General features: G+C 33.8%; 1 protein-coding gene across 1 annotated transcript in view; it reads right to left on the bottom strand.

Annotated features, from left to right (window-relative positions):
• LOC149572887 (uncharacterized) overlaps positions 1–22,934 on the bottom strand; it is a 184,396-nt gene that overhangs the window by 89,715 nt on the left and 71,747 nt on the right. Inside the window, exons 11-13 of the mRNA XM_089813992.1 lie at positions 16,112–16,210; positions 15,892–16,007; positions 15,630–15,748 (exon numbers count right to left, since the gene is read on the bottom strand). Coding sequence (XP_089670118.1) covers positions 15,630–15,748; positions 15,892–16,007; positions 16,112–16,210 — 334 coding nt within the window. The remainder of the gene's footprint in view (positions 1–15,629; positions 15,749–15,891; positions 16,008–16,111; positions 16,211–22,934) is intronic.

The following is a 22,934-nucleotide window of genomic DNA, read 5'->3' on the forward strand; positions in this document are numbered from 1 at the left end:
TGATGCTAGAAAAGTGTAGGATCTTACAAATCTTATTAAATTTTGAGGAAAGCATACTTTCAATACCTTTTGGAACATTGCTAAGGTATATTATATGCAAAAAAAGGCTTAGTGGTGGACCCAATTAAACTGGCAATAATCCTAAATCATCAAATAAAAAAGGTAGTTACAAGGGTAAACATTTTTGGGTTGCACCAACATGATACAAAATTCCTCAAAAAAAATGAGGATGTGGCATGACCTGTAGAAGAACTCATGAAAGATAAAATAAAGAAGAACGTCCAGTGGAGAAAACAATGCCAAGATGGAGTTGATACACTAAAAAGGAAAATAGTAAAAGCACCAAGCCAAGCATTTCAAGATTGAAATATCTCTTTTCATGTCTATGTGGATACTTAAGGAACACAACTAGAGGTGATTTAGGACAACCCGGAGGAAATAAAGATCATTCAATTATTGCATTTGCTAGCCACAAATTGTCACAAGGAGAAATAAAAGGTATTATCACAAAGAGAAACTCTCTAAACATGGTATATGCGCCTCAAAATTTTAGACACTATCTTCTAAGGAATTCATTTGATGGCTATTACTATTTCTGAAAAAATTTATTTAGAATCATGTTTAAACAAGGAAACAACCAAAAATGATATAGTGAAAGAACCAGAACTGATTGAGCAAGAACTACCAGAAGAAAACCTCTTTACAATGAATGCAGCACCGAAAGAACCCACTTAAGGAGCCAATCTACTCCCTATAGGGAAAGTTCCAAAAACAAGCCCCAAGAATGAAAGTGATAGATTATTGCATTAAGCTATACCCTAAACACTAATTGAAAGGAAAGTTCATATAACAAAAAGATAGGAGACAATAAGAATGGTGGTTTTGGAACTTGAAAAGGTTAAAATCTTAAGAGAGGTCCATGAAGATTGTTCGGTGACATGGATCGGTTCTGCAAATGTAATTATATTGCCATTGTTATAGATATGTTCCAAATGCAAATTTGGATCTCATATAAGTATGAAAGGAGGAGACATGTATCCAAGGTTTAAGCATCATTAGTTAGTCTATTAATAATATAAATAACCATATGTATAATATATACATTATTATTATTATTATTATTATTATTATTATTATATATATGTATGTATGTATGTATGTAATATATATATATATATATAAAATATTTATCTGATGATGATTTACCATCAATAATGAAACTCATGATCATATCAATCAGAATGTAACTACAAACTTAACACTCCCTCTTAGTTAGGAAGGATTGATATAGAATATATTATGTTCTTGAGTATATGAAGAGTTATCATCTCAGTATGATATTCCTAGAATGGCATATTTAAGGATATCAACATAAATCTATCAACACACAAACATATATATAATAACTTATATTACATATGGTATTGGCTTCGATTTACAATGAGGCTAAATTTCTCAACACTTCTTTAGCAAAGAGGGAATTGAAGCAAATTCCATAACTTTAATATAAGTTGAAACACCACCTTATGTGTGGTCTATAATAAACTTATGTTATGGTGTCCAGCGAGATCTGACCCGAAGAACCATAACAAATTAATTTCATGGTGTCTAGCAAAATCCGGCCCGACCAACCATGATGAGTTGGTTATCAAGGTGTCCGGCAAAATCTGCCCAAAGAACCATGATAACACTTGCTCCAACACATTTTGGTGATAAGGTCGTCACCTTTCAATAGTTACCTTATGTTTGTTATCATTACTTCTGGCACTCTAGGATAAAAACTTAATGTAGTCTGTTATGATAATAGGTCCATAAGATCATCACCTTTCAATAGCTCCCCTCTAAATATATACATCAATGAAAAATTGTCACCTTTCATGACATAATCACAACAACATCATGTAGTAACTCACATGATATCCACCATGAACCAAGTGAGAGGCTAGACCCACCATAGCTGCTACTAGAGGGTAGAACAAGGGTTTTCACCTTAGACTTCTCTCTCATAGAGGAGAGTACATTACAAAGAATTTATCTTAGAACTTCTCCTCATAGAGAAGATATCATCCACAAAGGATTACATCTCAAAATTTCTCCCTCTGAACATCAATCCTGGGAAGTCAGGTCCTCTAGTTACTTCCTCGGAAACTCTCTTCACCCAAGGACGCCTGTCGAACTCACTCTGAATCTCATATCAATTTTTTGGTTTTGTAGTGATAAGTCATCACTTCCTCATGCTATACGTAGGAGTAGGCCCATCAACATCTTGCAGTCACCCACATGTATTTCTAGACTCCCTCTAAGTATCAATCTTCTAAGCTTCTGCATTGCCTTAGAAGAAGTGTCATACTCCCTCTTAATGCAGAAGGATCTCATAATTTCAATCATCAAAGATGTTTGCTTCAAAAGCCTCACTTCATCCATCTTGCTCATCAGGGTCTTTGGAGCTACTATCATTAGATTGAGTCTGCACAATATTTGATAGCATGTGTAAAGTACCAACCTTCTTTTCTTGTAAGAACATCCTCAAACATAAAGGAAAAGATCAAGGCAAATAACCCTTATAGTATGTATAGAATTACAAATAAGAGAGAGTACAAAGAGTAGTAAATGTAAAAGATTAAAATACTTATCTGCACATGAAGATTCAAAAATTGTCTTTTGAGATTATTTGAGAATGGAACATCTCCACTCTAAATAAGGTTCAAGTGGGAATGGAACATTGACTATTATTCCCCGCACAATGTAAAATTTCCACTTATTCTTATATTGCTGAACAATTTTGTATCAAAAAAGACAACTCCTTTCCAGGTTCCAACTTGCTCTTTTCGTCCATTGAAGGTCCAAATATTCATTTAGTTTAACAGTGAAGCAAACATGTCCTATTTTATCAAACGCGTCCACCATACGCCAATATCCCGATTAAGCATGGTTGTGCCACATAAATGACTCTACAACTCATATGTCGAGTTTCATTCATCAAGGAGAGACTCGTAGATGGTTCAAATGAATTCTTAACTTCATTAACATCTCAAATTTCCTTACAGTAACTTTTGCAAATACAAGTGACATCATTTAGAAGTCATCACTTCCTCATGATGTACACAGGGGGTAGGCCGATTAAAATCACATCATGACAAGGTATATTCATGAATCGCAGTCCTCTTGACTACTACACTTTATTGATCACTGGAGAATCCATCTCAACATGGTTACTCCCTCTAAATCGATCTTTTGAGTTTCTCATCCAATGGAGCATCAAACTCCCTCTTTTTCCTATAAGAAAATTCTCAGAAAAGATCAAAGCACATAGCTCTTACAGTATGTATTGACTACAATAACATAAATAAAGACTACAATAACACTCACGGATAATAAATAGTTCTTCTAATAAAATTTATATTGACCATATATGCATACATTCAAACTTCTATTTCTATCTATTTATATATATATATATATATATATACACACATTCAAACTTCTATTTTTTTTTTTATATATATATATATATATATATTTTAACATACTATTTCCTTAATAATGCGACAAATTAAAAGTCTAAATTTTTAATTTCCCAATCTGTAATCACTTGTATTCATAAGGAATAAAAATTAATACTAACTCCAACATTACCTTAACTTCTTATTGGCGGTGTTTCCATTACAAAATATATGTAATGGGTAATTTCTTTTTGTAAACCTTGAATTTAAGAGTAGAATCAAGAGGCTCATCCTTCGATTCCATCTATACTCCTTTACCTTGGTGGGTTTGTCACCAAACTGTACTATATTGCTTTGGGCAGACAACACTCAATGAAGAAATATAGCACCTTACTCTATGTATGTACCATAATATAGTTTCCTTTATATGTTGGACAGTGAAAACACTATGTATGCAAGTTTTTGGATTGTGTCGATACTTGACATGATGGAATCCACATCATCGCTTTGTATATAAGAGGTTTGATCTTTTATTATCCATGGCTTCACATTTCTTTTCTCATTCTAATGTTTGGGGGCTCCTCATTATTTTCGTTGGCAGGAGTTGACACATACCTTATGTGGGGTCTACCTTGTCTGATTGTCCTTCACTGTGGGGTTGATCGCCCACCATGTGGTGTGCTCAATGAGAAGTATCCATCACCATTTTATACAATTCATCTGCTTTTTGTTTTGGGCGCCTCTCAATTGGTTTAGGTTGCCAATTGTTGTTGAGGTTCCTACGATACGTGTCTTTTCATCAATGATAATACCTACCATTCTCCTGCTATCAAGGACGAGCTTGTTGAATTCATTATTTTGTTTCTTGGATATCTCAATTAATAACTGTTAATCTTCTTTTGGATAGCTTCAATCAAAGTCATTTCCACATGATCGGTCGAGGTCCAAGCTCTTGACAATACCCTTGAGTTATCAAGAAAATGGAACTTTGATGTTACCACTGTCAATTAGAGTAAAGTCTGAAATAGAAATTGTTAAACCTTTTTCTACATAGCTATTTTTAAATTTGGGGCCTGCGACGTCCTTCTGCAAGTGAGTTAACTAGAAGAGACAATTTTATTTTATTTTATTTGATGAGCCAAAGCACAGTCAACCCTCTTGGTGTCCTTTTCCGGTTATGGACTATGAAGTGCCTATAACATCTGTACAAGCATCTCCAACATTTAGATTCTCATGAGAATAATACATAGGGAATTGTTTGTTTGACGACGTCCTTCTATTTTAGACTCATGAACTCTAACATAATCAGAATTTAAAAATATATTCAAATACAAACTTCATCATGGCATAAGCTTATCTTCGGATCAAACACAAGATGCATATTCTTTTGTGATTGTGTAATGACAAGTTCACAAGAATAGAACCACTGTACTACCCGCCAAGAGTTGTAGTGATGGAGGCTTATTTGATCTCCCAATTTAGAACTACAAGTGCTCTGCAATAAATACAACAGTGAAGAGATCATCTGTCTACTTGTCGAGTCTAATGCAGAGGGCATCTTGATTGAGACTTGATATGTTTATGTTCTATCTGACTTCCATGGTGTACGCTCAATATGGATTTTGTAATACCCGTTCAAGAGGAACGGTCCACTGTTGTCGGCTACAAGTCAGTACTTGAGAGATATTTGATTTCAAATAAATGCATTTGCCAAATGTTAATGTTTTCTTTCCAATACTCAAAGCTTCTATTATATCTAATGTTATGTTTTTATTTTTTTATGTTTTTATTTTACTGTCAAATACAAAACTCACATACACTCATGCTCACAATCAGATTATTCCCGATTGTCAAATACAAAACTTGCATATCCTCATGCTCACAATCTCTTTCTTATATACCTTTCATTTGATTTACATCTACAATTAGGCTCTGATACCATGTTAAGTAACATGGATCAGTTCTGCAAATGTAATTATATTGCCATTTTTATAGATATGTTCCAAATGCAAATTTGGATCTCATATAAGTATGAGAGGAGACATGTCTCCAAGGTTTCAAGATCATTAGTTAGCATACTAATAATATAAATAACCATATGTATAATATATACATACATACATACATACATACATACATACATATATATATATGATATATTATATATATAATAATATATGTATATAAAAGAATATTTATCTAATGATGATTTATCCTCAATAATGAAACTCGTGATCATATCAATCTAAATGTAACCACAAACCTAACAAAGATACATCTATCAGCCATAAAAATTATTTTTCCATATATGCAAGTCAAAGTTACCATCAAAAGTGGCTTTAATTGAAACCATAGGGTGCCAATCGTTGGAATTAATATCATCACCATGGAAAAATAAAATCTTCTAACACAAAATACCAAGTCCATGACTAGAATCTTTCATCTAATATTTTTTAAAATGCATTCAGGAGAAACAATCCTAACATTTTTTTCTTTAAGTGCTATTTACTAGTCTCTTTTTCATTACTCTCTAGTAAAGCAACATTTGGTTTGTTGAAACCTCTTAGTATTCTTAAAACAATGCATCCAGCTCTCATTTTGAAATATCAAAACAAAAATTTATATCATCCACACTAATTATTCTTCCTCCTCTATTTTCATAAAACATTTGGAAATCCAAACTGTGCGTTCAATGCTCCATAGTGACATTTGAAAAACATGGATAATTCCGCATCCATTAATCTTTGCACAAGTTAATTCTAGCAGCTTCCTTCTTTCAGCCATATTATATATGGTGTTTATGGTTCAAAAAATAGCGTAGTTCCGCGGAGTTTCCTAACATAGGAAATGTAGGGATGTTGGGATTAGTTTTGGGGATGGGAGGACCAAGGGCCCAAATTTGGGGGCAGCAAGGGGACAGTGATAGTGCAGCAATGGGCGGTGGCGTTGATATACAACATGAGGTGAATTGAAATCTTCAAGGAAAAATCATTAAGATAACATCTTTGAGTATGCCTCGTGAAAGGCAAACTAGTTTGGAGTTTAAGGTTACAATTAATATGTAATGGCATGCATCATATAGAAAGCAACCTGGCAGCATCCTCAGCGAAGGTTGCAATGCGTGGTTTTGTGGGGTGAGATTTCCCCCAAGTCCCCAAGTCTAAAAAATGTCCCTCTACAAGGGACATGTGGTTTTTGAGGAGGCACTCTCCTTGAAGAACCTTGCAAACTAATCTACATATTAATTTACCATCCATTCAAATTTCGCAATTATTTCTTCAACTCCAACCTCTATTTAGCTTACCAAACAAGAGTTTAATTGTACTCCATTAATAAAAGCACTTGTCCTTATTAAATATCTTTATGATGTCTAGGAAGATTGGATACTTGATACCATAGTTGGAAAACTCTCACTTGGCAAAAACTCCCCAAACCCAAAAAACAAAATCGAGAAAATTTGACCAGTTTTTCAGAAAAAACACTGCAAAAAACTCAAGAACCTAAAAAATAGCTTAAATTCGATTGAAATATATTAAAATTTTCTTCAAAATTCAATGAGAATATGCATGTAATGAGTTAATGAAAGAGAACACAAAAGAAACAAGTAAAGTTTAGATCATAGATACCACTGCTTTGGGGGATGAGGGAACAAAGGGCCATTACTTTGGGGACAACGGGGGGACGGTGGCAGGAGACGAGAGGGGTTGTATATACTATACATATGGTAGTTAAAATGCTAGTTATGAAAAGATGTATTACAATATAAGATATAGAGATGTAAAAGAGTAAATACTTGAACATTACATTGAATTGGAACATCGAACATTTATCATAAATAGTCGAATCAACAAACATTCAACATCGAGACGTCCCCCCATCCTCGGCGGAGGTGGCAGAATTTGTTGGTGCCGCTAAGGACGGCAGAACGGAGTCCCCAAGTCCATGGTGCGTCCTCAAGTCTCGGATGAGAGGCAAAAGGGGGTAATGCATCCCCGTGTTACTATGGTTTAGATATATATAATGCATAGTAGGTACAAAATCGCATTCTCATGCAGAATGTTGATGAAGGGAAGCAACATAGTAAATAGTTTATCTCAAACTACAAGTAAATATATCATTACAATCACATCTTCCTCCTGGGTCTTACGACATTATTATAGGCATTAACTAGCTCAGTGAGCATAGGGCCAAGGTTGATTGTCTTGCCAAAATTGTAGACTATTTAGATGACCAAGGCAAACTTGTAAGCATTAAGGGAGTAATACATGAAATTAAACCAAGACAAATTTCTGCCATGCAACTCAAGAATGTAGAAGAAAAGGTTGTGAGATCTTTGCAGTAAGGATTGAAGATTTGAGGAAACCTATGGATGCCACGTATAGAGAGGACCACATTTTTTAAGAGGGAGAAATTAGAGAAAAATTGAAGGAATCCTTCAAGGAGAAGTATCCATATCTTAAGAAATTTCAGGATGTGTTTCCAAAAGAACTTCTCGGACTACCTCCATCCAGAGTTTTTGGTTTTACCATAGATTTAGTACCCGGAGCAGAACAAATTTCTCGAGCTCCTTATTGGATGACCACCACGGAATTAATGGAATTACAATTATAGTTGCAGGATATGTTAGATAAGAAACTTATTCAACCCAGTGTTTCACCCTGGGGAGCCCCAATATTGTTCGTCAGAAAGGACAGAACTATGAGATTGTGAATAGACTATAGGTTGCTCAATAAGGTCACGATCAAGAACCAATACCCACTTCCTAGAATCAACGACCTCTTTGATCAAATGAAAGGTGCTATAGTACTTTCAAAGATTGACTTAAGGTCAGGTTATCATCAGCTCTGCGTCAAGGATGAGGACATTCACAAGACTACATTCAAAACTAGATACGAGCATTATGAGTTCATGATACTACCCTTTGGGTTAACCAACACTCCGACAACTTTCATGAATTTGATGAACAACATTTTTCAAGATTGTTTGGATAAGTTTGTATTGATCTTCATAGATGATATCCCGATCTACTCGAAAAACGAAAAAAAACATCAAGAGCATCTAGAAAAAGTTCTATAAAGGCTGAAAGAACATAAACTATATGGGAAATCATCTAAGTGTGCTTTTTATCAGAAAGAAATCTAGTATTTAGGACATTATTTCAGCTAAAGGAATAGTCGTAGATCCTTCAAAAATCAAAGCAATTAGGGGTTGGCAGTATTCTATAGGAAGTTTGTCAGAAATTTCTTCAAAATAGCTTATCCGATCACTTCAAAAGAAGGGAAAGAAATTCATATGGACTGAAAAATGTCTGTCAGCTTTTGAGTATTTGAAAGAGAAGTTAACTATTGCACCTATACTAAGTGTACATGACCCACAAAAGAAATTTGTAGTTATAACTAACGCATCTGGCGAAGGAGTAGGAGGTGTACTAATGCAGAACGAGCAAGTGATTGCGTATGAGTCAAGAAAGTTAAAGAACTACGAGAAAAATTACGCTCCTCATGATTTGGAACTAGTAGCTATTGTGCATGCGCTCCAAATGTGGAGGAACTATTTGATTGGGAAGCCTTTCAAAATTCGATCTAATCACCATGGCCTAAAGTATATCTTTACTCAACCCAACCTTAACGTCGGGCAGAGGAGATGGTTGGAATTTCTAGCAGATTACGACTTTGACATTAATTATATTAAGGGTAAAGAAAACAAGGTATCAGATGCCTTAAGCAGACGAAGACATATTTTCGCAATGGTCGTCATAAATTTCAGATTAAGGGATCAAGTACTACAACATCTAAAGCAGGATGAATTCTATACAGAGGTCAGCCATGCTCTTATCAGAGACACACAAGATCATAGGTACACATATTTTAGTATAGAAGAAGATGGATTGTTAAGGTTCATGATTGGATATACATACCCAACAAACCCAAACTTCGAAGAATGATTTTAGAGGAATCCCAATCAGCTCCTTATTCAGGACATCCTGGGGTGACTAAAATGTTGCTAGATATAAAACCACTATATTTTTGGAAAGAAATGAAAAAAGAGATAACGGATTTTGTGGCAAGATGCCTGGAATGCCAAAAAGTAAAAACAGACCATCGTTACCTAGCTGGCCTCCTACACCCAAACAAAGTACCAGAGTGGAAATGGCAGATAATTTCCATGGATTTCGTACAAGGACTACCTATGATACGAAACAAACACAACACCATCCTAGTAGTGGTAGATAGATTGACTAAGGTTGCTCACTTCATACCAGGAAACCTAACCGATTGAGCTCCGGAAATCGCTCACAAGTTCATGAAAGAGATATTTAGACTTCATGGAATTCCAAAGAAAATTATCTTAGATAGGGATGCTAGAAAAACCTCCAAATTTTGGCAAACATTATTCATAGCATTAGGAACTAAGTTAAATATTAGCTCAGCTTATCATTCCGAGACTGATGGTCGAACAAAAAGAGCAAACCAGGGTTTGGAGGATCTAAGAGTTTATTGTATGGATCGGCAATATTAGTGGAAAATGTATCTACCCTTGGTGGAATTTGCTAATAATAATTCATATCAATCCACCAATAAGATGGCTCCCTTTGAGGCCCTATATGGTCACAAATACAAAACCTCTGTAAGTTGGAATCGTGTTGAGGACAAAATTATTATCGGACACCAAATCCATCAAAGATTGAAAGAAGCAAACGATAGACAAAAAAGTTATGCAGATACTAAAAGGACACCTAGAGAATTCTCAGTAGGAGAAAAGGTGCTACTAAAGGTAAAACCCCAAAACAATACCGTCAAGTTCGATTAGAATGCCAAATTTGCTCCAAGATATGTGGGACCCTTTGAGGTATTGGAAATCATGAACCTAATAGCCTACAAAATTGCACTACCTCCAGCTCTTGCCAAGATGCATGACATCTTTCATGTGTCATATCTTAAGAAATATATCACTCATCATGATCATATAATTGATTGGAACCTACTGCAAGTACAAGATCCAAGGGTGGTGGAAATAGAACCACTCAGAATACTCGAGATACATAAGCTACACTTATGAAATTGAGACATGACTTAGTGCAAGGTCCAGTGGGATCAATATGCAGAGGATAATGCTACTTGGGAAGACTACAATAAGATTTTCCAAAAAAATCCCCATCTTCTCTCCAAGGCTAGAGCCTGATCTTTTTCTTCATTTTCTTTTATAGCTGCAATGTTTTAAAAAAACTTTAATCAGATGTTACTTTTAAGTTTTATTTGTAGAATTCATCGGGGACAATGAAAACATAAGGGGAAGGGTATGTTACATCCCAGAATTTTGACCTATTTAAAAATTAATTATAGTCGTTGAGATTATTAGTTAAAAACTATTGTTTTTCCCTGTTAATGTGAAATGGGTTGTTATATGTAACCGTTGTTTCATATGAATTTGGTTGTTATCAATTATTATGTATAACTGCTTATTGATGATGGTAGTTGGTCGTTACTGTCATATGTTGATGATGGTAGTTAGCAGTTGCTTGTTTACTAAATGATGGCAGTAAAGTATTTTCTTTACAACTATTTGTGTTATATGTTGGTATGGATTTAGCATAAAGAATTTGTTATTGTTGTGGAAAATGTTGCATGGGTGGTTGCAGGAGTAGACAAAGGGGGGAAGCATTGCTTAACGGAATCTATGGAATGGGGCACTACTTTAGTGCATTTATCCGAATGACAGGTATGACCTCTAACTACCTTGGTAAGGACCTAGCGACTACATAATAGGGTACATACACTGGACACGCATGAGCTATTTGGACAACAAATAAAACATTAAATATTTAAACATAATCAAAATCCGTACCTTTACATGGTTTAGGTTGGTATTCTCATCATTTCATTATATATATATATATATATATGCACATATGTATAAAGGTATAGTGCCAACATGGTATTAAATTATCCAAGCTCATATCTATTAACATATGTGTATATATATATATATACATTGGGAGGATATGAAGATAAAATAAATTCTCCAAATTATGCACATATATAGATATGCATACCCTAATAGGTATGACTTTGGACACAATAAGAGTATGATGACACCATTCGAAAATAATATATATATATATATGCAAATATATATATAATTATAGATTATTCTTTTAATAAGGAGTCCTTCAAATTCTTTTTTAGAAATTATAAGTCTCTATGAGGGACGATGAGTACACTTGGTGATAATTCCTTCTTTTGAATCGGTGAACCAAGAAGTCGATAATCTTTTTTTTGCAATGCCATCAAAAGCCACGGTTTCAATTGAGGCCTTCTCTATTGTTTACACATTTAAGCTCGAATGCGTTTCTAGCAGCTATCATTGATACTACTTTCCTTCACCATTCTTCCTTTTTCATATTCTTACTCTTTTCATATGGCTGCTATTGGAAGTGAATCTGAGCTTGTTTCCGTTATCAAAGGGACTCTGTTTTCTGAAATCCGTTTTGGCAATCCAGATTATTGAGACCCGACCATTCAGGATTAACTAAGTTCAAATCCATCACTAATCAAGTTATGTGAACAACTTCTATTCTTTATCTGGTATATTTATTGCATCCAAAATCTAGATGCAAGGGAGTTTTAAGGATTTCCAATGTTATTTGTTCAATGCATGTCTGTGAAGTAAAATATGACTATCAAATAGTTCATTCAATCAAGCTTACCAAGTTACTTGACCATATTCGAGTCTGAAACTGAATGAATATGCCATGTTTCTATTTTCATTTTTGAATCAGCTTGTCTTTTAATTATGAAATATAATCCTCTGATTTTCTTGAGAGAAGTCCTTGAGTCTCAAGGACGGCTTCATGCCAATACTAAATTATCATCTTCCATTAGCTAAGTTTCAGCAAATGAATTGATATCATCTATGAACAGACACCAAGGACTCACCCCAGTTGGATAGCCAAGAGAGAGGGTGAAGAGGTGGAAAGAAAGTTCTACAAAAACAAAGAACAGGAATCAGAATTGATATGGTAACTTTAATTTTTAAGAACTATCTAATAAGCTCATGCATGTCCAATCTACTTACCATGTTGTCACGTCAAGCGGTGGTGATCGGGTATTAGAAACCCATCTAAAACCTTGGCCAAGGTCATTAAAAGCATGCTTGCCTTCTATAGATCATATGTTGTCAATGGCACCATTTAATTAGAACATGCCCATCTATTACTGAGCGGACATTCTAAACACCAGTATTGCTCAGATGGTTGGACTAATAGTGCCCCAAGCCTCGCCCTGGGGTAGGGAGTCTTTCTTATCAAAAGATTGTGTGGGGATTGATATAGTTCGTGGTTGGGAGGTTAAGCCTAAGCTAATGCTTCTCCACCAAGGCTTGCTCAACCATTACGAGACTCTCCAATTAGATTTTGTATGTTCTACCATTCTTTACAATGCATTTACTTTCTCTTGTAATTATGATAAAAATCAGTTATTTCAATTGGTTGTTTCAATTCGATGTTACTTCAGTTAATTTCACATGAAATGGAATTAAAGATGTTCACTTCGGTAATTTGGTTTGAAGTATTGTTTTCATATCTGTTTTAATTCAGAATATAGCTCTTATCTTTTTAGTTAAGAAAATTTGTTTGTTACAATATGGAAACAAAGTCGCATTGAGAGCAACAAAGATAAAGAAAAGGATATTAGATAACTCATGGTGGGAATGTGCAAAGTATCTCCTTAGTTTCATCAAGCCCATTATGGGCATGCTTTGCTACACTAACATGGATAGGGCTTGTGTTGGAAAGGTGTATGAAGGTATCAGCTCAATGCTTGAGAAGATGAAGGAAATTGTAAATAGGAAAGAGCAAGACCCTAAGGAGAATTTGTTCAAACAATTGCAAGCAATATTTGTAGAAAGATGGAACAAGATGACTACTCCACTACACCTTTCCTATCCATTGACTCCAAAATTATATAGCAAGCAAATTTTTGATATGCAAGGAAGGCTTCCACCATATAGAGATTTAAAAGTTTCTAATGGGGGTAAAAGACAAAATTTCTTAGATTCTTTCTTGATGAAGATATGCGAGGTTTTCTTACAAATGAATTCATAGAATTTTTTAATGCAAAACGTCTAAGTGTCGATGCTCTTTGTCATCAATTTAAGAAGGATGCTCTTAGTTGTTAGTACCTCCATGGCCTATCCCTCGGATTCCTACAACCTCTTGCAAACAAAATTGTATAACAAGTTTAGTTCATAATTTTAATTTACTTGACTTCATATGTTGATAATAATTTTATAACTTAAATTATTTAATTGTTTACTTTGTCTTGTCTTCATAGGTTGCTAGTTTGTCTATCAATAAAGCACAATAGATTGCAATCAAAAAGAGCGGAGAACCTAGAATACATGTATTCCAACATCAATCTCTTTTCACACAAATAAAATGAATACAAAGAAGGGGAGTCAAAGATGTCGGGTATCGATCTAGAGCATTTGAGGACTTGGAAATAGAGAACACTATTGGTGCAGTTGATCCCATAGGCATTTGCAGTATTTGTGAATCAACTAATGCCACTAATGATGATGATAAAGACACAGAAGAATATAGATAATCTAGTTTCAAATATATATAGATAATCCATTTGATGATTGAAACTTAGTACTAAGTTTCAATTGTTGAAATTGGAAGAATGATACTTGTACTCATAGTTGAAAAAATCGCCGCTATTTCGCCAAACCTGCAATATTGCGCCAAACAATTTGCAAGCCAAAAAAATGCACAAAAACTCAAGGAAAAACACTAGGGAAAAGCGTTTACAAGTCATAAAAATTTTAGGTTTGAGGCATAGTTTTTGACGCAACGACATTCGGTCTCCTACATTCAGCGCCAGCAATCTTCCTCTCACTGCATTCGGCGAGTATTCACAACTGACTTGTATATGTTTGCATTCAACTTGCCTCCATCGTGCCATTGAATTTGTTTGCATCATGCCATCGACTTTCAGTATTTTTTTATTTTATTTTGTATTGTTTTTTGTAATTGTAATATATTTGGTTTAAATTAATTGTTTAAAACTTAATTTATTTTGTAAAAACAAAAATGTATTAAATAATTTATTATTTCATTTTGATAAAAATTTAAAATTTAAAATTTAAAATGTAGTAAATAATTTACTATTTACCGTGTATTTTAAATTTACAATAATGTTGTTTTATTTAACAAATTTAACTATTATATATATATTATAATATCGACTGTATTTTTTAAAAGATTTATAATTGATATATTTATAAGTAATATTGTAATTGATTTATAATATATATATTTATAGATTTATAATAGATCTTGGTAGATTTATAATAGTATTTTAACAAATTTACAAAATATTAAATTGTCACTTATTAGACACTTTCTAACTATAATTGGTTGTTTATTGGCAAGGTCCTCAAAGTCTACCTATTTCTTCACTTTGAATAATGTATGGTGGATATCTCAAATCATTATGTGTTCTACAAATTTGTTGTATATGTGTGTTTTAATTTTTAAGAATATTCTATAAGATTGTATATTTTCAAATGTTCGAAAAAAGTACCAATTTATTGCTGATTTTTTTGCCAAGTTTTTGCCGATGCTGAGATTTTCAATTTTTTTCAGCCAGCCGAGATATTGCCGAAACCGAGTTTTTCAACTATGCCTGTACTCGATGTTATTCTTTTATTATTTTAATGTTGAAGTATATGATGCTCTGATTACTAGTATAGGGTGTTTTTGTTGTTTATATGATACCATGTGACATTCTCATCTTAATTCATGCTTCTAGGCTGCATATACATACATACACATATACATTACATGCTTTCGTACTAATGAACCAAACAAACACAAACCCCACTTCAATATCTTGCTGTATCAGAAAACGAGTTCCTCGAACCTGTATATGAACCCAAACCTGAATAAGAGGATAAGAAAAAAGTAGCATGAACATCTATATGAAAATTAGAAACAAGAAAGACTCATCCTGTACACAAAAACAATTTGAGAGTGCAGTACAAACTCCTTCATCAATATTTTGGATGGCATTGTGTAAATTGATTTTTCTATAGATAACTAAACCAAGACAGATATAATATACGTTTTCATTAAACCCATTACAATCAAGCTACATCAAATAAATTGAGTGTCAGAACAATTACCTACAACAGCTCCTATGGTTTTTTCTACATTAGGCAAGCTTGTCTCTGTGCGGACACCTTCGCCACCAACAGTTGGACCCCAAGAAAACGGACCAGCAGACAAATCAGCAAAAGCCCACCTGAAGAGTAGGAAATAACAGAGATAAAAGAGATAAATGCAAGTTATGGTAGCTACTAATTTCTTTGATAGTTTCAAAAATAGGTTGACGTATTCATACTCTATGACCTTAACCATAACAACATTGTTCACGATAACACCAACCTCTCTTTACCAACCCACGCATCTACAAGACACTCTGGATGAATCCCTGTCATTTGCCCAGATTTAAGGTCTTTCCGTAATGCCATAGCAATGTCATAGCTCTTCCCATGTAAAATCTGTGGTTACAAAGTGATTTTGTTGTTACTACAAAAAATTAGAAAACATTAAAAAACATGATCAGCATTTTGACTCTTTATAACTCATGTAATAAAAATCCTACCTGTTCAGCCTGCCTGTAAACAATGTCATTTGTTGTCTTTCCACTGAGAGATTTTTCAATACTATCGAGAGCCTCTAAACATAACGTCACCCACTGAGCCTGAAACATATGCATTCTGTAAGAATACTTATGGGACAGTTATAGAAAACCATGATCTGAATTCAAAAAGCAGTCAGTACCAACTCCACAGTCTGGATCAAATTTTCAACTAATGTTCAGACCATAATAGGAACATAAATTATCATGTTTGGCTACACACTTGTGAGTGACAAATTCTGCAGTGTATGTGGCAAAAGAATTTGATCAATTAAATCTATTTAATGTTTTCCAGAAGTAAATTAATAAGACAATGTTGAACGGCAACAGTTCACTTGATGCTTATGGAAGCCATCTTTAAGAGATGAGTATTCCACACAAAAAGCTCCTATGGATATGCAGAGATCATAAAGTAAATATTTTATATTATTTACCAAACGTATGCGTGATGATAGATAGTACAGTAAGGACCATCATATCCAAATATAGAACACTAGTACAAAGTACAGTAAATAAATATTACAATACCTTTTAGGGAACCTACTCGAGCATAAATATCTTACAATAATAGATAGGTACAGTAAGAAATATTACAATGTCTTTTAGGGCACCTAATGAAGCATAAATATCTTAGCTGCCTGTACGATCTGATTGCAGACCAGTCTTTGAGCACCAACTCAACAATCAAAAACATATTTTCACAACAAACATCGTACGATGATTTAATACAAAATGAAGTCTGATCAACCAAACCTTGGTTACTGGATTTGTGCATCCGGGCCCTGAACTGGATCCGGGGTCCATACCAGGTCGGGATTCGCGTAGGATCCAGATTTGACCCTGTGGATTTGTCTAGACAAACCTACAAGGTCAAATCTATACCCTGCATGAATCCATCATGAATCCACGCGAACCTAGGAGAATCCAATGCAATTCCCTAAGGATCCATAGGCCAAACTTGGAATAAGTACATACGAATCCATATATATAATGCATATGCGTGTGTGCGTGGGCACGTCTCTCTCTCTCTCTCTCTCTCTCTCTCTCTCTCTCTCTCTCTCTCTCTCTGTACATCTATATAAATATATTTAAATATATTCTCATGAATCCTTACAAATCTTAATGGGAAAAAAATCATGAATCCACAAATTGGATTCTCAGACCCAAATGTGATCCGGAACCCAAATCAGCAACTAAGACCAGAACAAATATTGTCATCAATCTGAAAGTTCTCTGTACTAAATCTGATTGTCACAGCAAAGATTCTGAACTATAACATATTGACATAGGTCAATATTCAAAATGTCTGGTATATTGATGTTAAGTAAATAAGGAAAACCTTTTTTTTCTGTGTATCTGAAAACAATGTCAGAGTTCTGATACACAGCATGCTAAAAAATTCAGATATCAGAATCGAATCATCTCAAGATACTAAGCGAATATTGATGTCTGTATTGCTGCAAATTGAAAATAGAACACAATTCCCTGAATACCTGAAAGTTTGCAAACAATCTTTGTCATTCTTCACTACAAAGAAGTCTGTCTTAAAAATATTTAATTGTCTTTGATACTTCCTCTTGTATATGTCGGACCACTGACACACCCCTCATCTCTTTTGAAAAAAATTATGCATATTTATAAAGTTTGAATGGTTGGGCGAGGAAGTTAATAAGTTGGTCTTTGAACCAACAACGTATCTTTCTGCGTAATTTTTTCAAAGCATGAATAGACACTCTCTAATCTTCATCACCTTTTGACTTTAGTTACAAGTAACAGTTGTAACTGATATCTACGTGGCGCATTGAACACCCATTTCTATTACAATAATCATTTGCAAGAGGTTCTAAATATTTTGATGGAAACTAAGTTCCTTCACATTAATATTAGTTTCAAAAAGTCTCTTTATATGTCTGCCCTCTTCACATTTATAGTTCTTGTTCTTACAAATGCAGACCCAAATCTCTACTTTAAAATTATTAAAGGTGACATGTTAATCTTAATCCTATATGTTGAATGCAAAAGAGATTTGGATTCAGAATTTGATATGAAGGACTTGGGTATTTTACACTAATTCCTAGGATTGGAAGCCTAGCAGAAACCTGACGGTATTCTTCTGAATCAAGAAAAATTCACTCTTGATATTCTGAAAAGATTTGAAATGCTAAATTGTAGGCCTATGTCCACACCATGGGAACAAACTTGCATAAATTAAAAGAGGCTGCAGAAGAGTCCAGATTTGCAGATCCTACGCTCTACAAATAGACTATTGGATCTCAGATGTACTTGGTTAACACACGACCTGACATTTTCTATGCAGTGAAAGTCATGAGTCGGTTTATGCGTGAACCACGGTAGATGCAACTTGTTGCTGCTAAACGTATATTGAGGTACCTACAGGGTACTATTTGATATGTGCTCAAATATAAGAATGCTGAATTAGACTTACATGGATGCTAAGATTCAGATTGGGCCGGAAATGTGACTAATCCAAAGAGCACGTCTAGATGTTGTTTCAGTTTGGGATCAAACATGATCTCTTGGATAAGTAGGATGCAGCCTTCCATAGCACAAAGTTCTATTGAAGTAGAATACATCGTGGTCGCCATGGGAGTTGTAGAAGCATTATCACTTTGGAAGTTGATTGTGGGATTATTTGGTGAATCCTTGAAACCTACTACTATACACTGTGACAATCAACATTGCATCAAGCTCTCAATGAATCTTGTTTTCACTGATCAATCCAAGCATATAGAGATCCTTATCACTACATGAGGGATATGGTTGAAACGAAAGTAATCTAGTTGGAATATATTGGTACAAATGATCAAACAATGGACATTTTCACCAAGCCTCTCTCCAAAGTTGAAGTGGAGCACTTCAAAAAGAAACTTATTATGGTTGAAATGTAATTTATTGAGACTAAATCTCAAAATTTTGTTTTATTTGAACTAATATATATATATATATATATATATATATATATATATGTATATATATATATATATATATGTATATATATATATATATATGTATATATATATATATATATATATATAAAGATGGTTAATGTGTAAACTCTTTTGTCATGTGTGACTCTATGACTATATGGGCCCTTGTGTACATTACTAAATGGTGATGATCTTTCTGATCATGTTCACTTGTATACAACATTGTAAGGTGACAACTTTACAATGTTCACTATCATTGCAAATATTATGCTGACTTAATATTCATGTAAATGTCTTGATAGTTAATATCTCTAGAACTTATTAATAGATATCATGTTGACTCGATATCGATTGTATATCAATATGTTCTTTATGAGAGAATCATGGTGGATATTATAAGACATAATACCTATAGACATGCCATGATATGTTATGGTAGACATCATGCGACGTGGTGTCAGTGCACATACCATAACTAGGATATGCAAATGTCATCTGACTTGATGTTTTGTATAATCCTTGATATCACATGTTAGGTGATATCTAGACTAGTTCATACTTAGTCAGATTTTCTAGCTATGAGGGAGTGTTAAGAAATGATAATATCGGTCAGAATTGCCAACAGGGCAACTATATGCACGTGTATGTGTGTATAACAATTCACCATGCGAACTAATCTACATGCATATACACATATGTATGGACGTTAGATTTACCTTGCTGAGATCATCCTGGTATTAAACTGATTATATCATTATCAAACCAAGCATGGAAATCTGAATGATCAGATTATAGTTCTCTTTGATCAAGAATTATGTTCTCGACATAATATTGATCATGCATTAGATCGAGAAAATAATCTATTGCCTTGTATAGATAAAAAAATCATAAAAGCACCTACTTAATAAGCTAAATATACCCAATTAAGGATCAGGTCATTTAATGATTTGTTATTTATACCATTGTGGCTTTTCATGGATGAACAGACATGTCTGCCCATGTCTTGACTATTGGTGTGAATATAAATGAGCACCGATTCAAGAGATCATAATCATCAAATTCAATAAATGATATACATATCTCCATATAGGGACTGCAGTTCAGTAATAATATTCACACCTTGCAATTAGTTTTAGAATTGAGTTAATTTGTATTATCTTAATCATCACGTGCAAGCAAAGCATGTATATAAATAGGCACTGGTTAATCTCCAGACAAAATGCACCAAAGACAAAAAAAAGTCGAACATGATCTTTTTTAGATTCACAAAAACACGGCGAAATTTTCTTAAAATTTTGTTGTTTTTTATCACAAAATATACTGATCATGAATATCAAATGCTGAAAATTTCAAAAACAATCATTATGTTTTCATTTTGTTGAAATTTAGTCAATGGTGCAATTTGTTGGGAGGATAGCCATGTCCATACATATATATATAATCTGAAAATAAGTCTTAACCATAGCAAGTCTGATCATAAGTTTATCAGTCACTGACAAAATCCAATGAAAAGTCATAAGATGTGCAATAAAGAAGTGTGACTCCTTCAAATTAAGACATTAAAGGGAGGAGAGTTCATTTGAAAGATGAAGGAGGGGAAGATAGGAGTGAAAGGACTAGTGGAAGAGGAAAAGAATGAGAAGAAAATAAGGAAGAGACTTTTTCAAAAGGTTGAAATGATGAAAAGATGTGACTCTTCAAAACGGGTGTGATTATGAATGGTTATGACTTTTCAAAACGATTATGATTATGAAGGGTCATGACTTTTCAAAAGGACATAAATGACAAATCTAATATGGTAGGACTAGAAAACAATTATTTTCTAAGAGAATTGAATTGCAAAATCAACAGAGTATAGGAAATAGAGAACTATATATATATATATGAGAAGGAAAATAAAGAATTAAAATAATATACATTTTGAGAAGGAATATACAGTGCAGAATTCAAGGGAACCAGATGTATGTTTTATTTGATATTTTCATATCAGAAATAAATATGGTAGATAAATTATCAGTCAACGATTGATAATCATGCTTGAGATGACAACTTTATAGTTCTCATAGAGACCATGCAAGAGCTTGGTAGAGGGCATTCATCAGAATGTCAAGTTTTCTTAAGAGAACTCAGAAATTAGAGGGCATTCTTTGTGAATGACGAGACTTCAAATTGGAATCCAGAAAGATTCATAGGGAATCTCTTAGAGGCAATATATATTTTCATGGTTGAACATATATTTTCATGGTTGAACATATGCATATGATAAAAATAAGAGGCTTGGTTAAAGGTGGGATCTTTGCCAAGTAATCATTGTTAATCAGTTCAATCATTCATAGAGATCCCAAAGACTTTAGAGGAGCAATCTCAATATGATGGTTGCCTAACTGAGAGTTATTCTCATTAGGGGGTTGGGTAAATCTGAGTAGAGTTTCCTTCTAAGGATTAGGTGGGTGCAGTATGGGGATTAGCTTAGATGATTTAATGATTATTTATCTTGTTAGTTACTAATAATGGTTACATGTTCATATATGTTATCTCTTTCATATACTAATAGCTGCTATAGGTTCTTAACATCGATTACTCAGTCCAGGAGAAGGGACATAACAATATAGTACATACCCAATAGTAACATTCAAAAATCAACGTTCAAATAGAAATTCAAGTTCTTGGTTACTCCAAGTACCCAGTGCAAGACATCTAACAAAGGAGAGGGTACTTGGGTACTCCAAGTACTCGATGTAGGGAAGTCTCAAGGATGGGTACTTCAAGGTTTGGAGGGGGGTGTGAGTCCCTAGGCTTCACTAGAAATGAACTTCATTTTTCATTCATCTTATTTGCAGGTATCATCCCATCAAATATGACCATTTTTTATATTCCCATTTCAATATTTAAGAAGACTTGAATGTTGTTTCAATATGATAAACATTAGTCAATATCTGCTAACTCCTGCGCACTCATTGAACTGCATCTCACAGATTCTAAACAATATCATGACAGACATCATCATTAATCATAATGAGGAATAATTCACAATCCTCAATTTCGGAATTCTGGTGCAACAAACAACAAATGTGTCCATTTGAATATACAAATAAATGCTTTTATGTTTTCGTGATTCAACAATATGATATTCCAAGTATCCACTGATTTCAATGTGTAATATAATCTGTTCAAAATGCAAATTGAACAGTCTGATTTGACATCAATGACAAAATAATCTAGCACTAACAAAAGGGCTTACAAAAAACTGCTAGGCTAGAGGAATGCTATCATCACAGAGAAATGTGATAATTGTTGTATATGTAACAAAAGAAAAAAGCTACCCATATATTCTAATTGGCACCTGAATATTTTCTATACAACTGAACGTGAATCTTGAGCTCTTTTTAAGGTAGAAAGAAAAGCATCTAATGAAATGCAATAAATCAAACCCATATCATTGTCAACTGATAGAGCCTTGTTCCAACTGCTACAAAATACTAACAGGTTTAAGGTATAACTGCTACAAAATACTAACAGGTTTAAGGTATGTGTAGGTTTCTATAACAGTCTATGGAGAAATCAAAGACCTATTTGTTCCTCCTCAACTGATTCTCAAGTCTCGTTAGGATATTCTTACAAGTAGATTATCCTTGCTGTGAAGCTTCACCATGTGTCATGATTTTATAAGCCAATTAACAGCATCCAGTTTGTTCCACAATTGATTTAATTTTTTCCATCTTTTTCAGACTAAAATTAGAGCTTCCCCTTACAAACTAAATTGTCAAATTCGTATTCAAATTCATCTCTACTATTTTGCATTATCAACATCTTCTACTTTTCTTTTGAGTAAGGGATAC

Source organism: Cupressus sempervirens, chromosome 2, assembly GCF_028749045.1.
Source record: "Cupressus sempervirens isolate cs-2001-9-10 chromosome 2, ASM2874904v1, whole genome shotgun sequence".
Classification (NCBI taxonomy): Eukaryota; Viridiplantae; Streptophyta; class Pinopsida; order Cupressales; family Cupressaceae; genus Cupressus; species Cupressus sempervirens.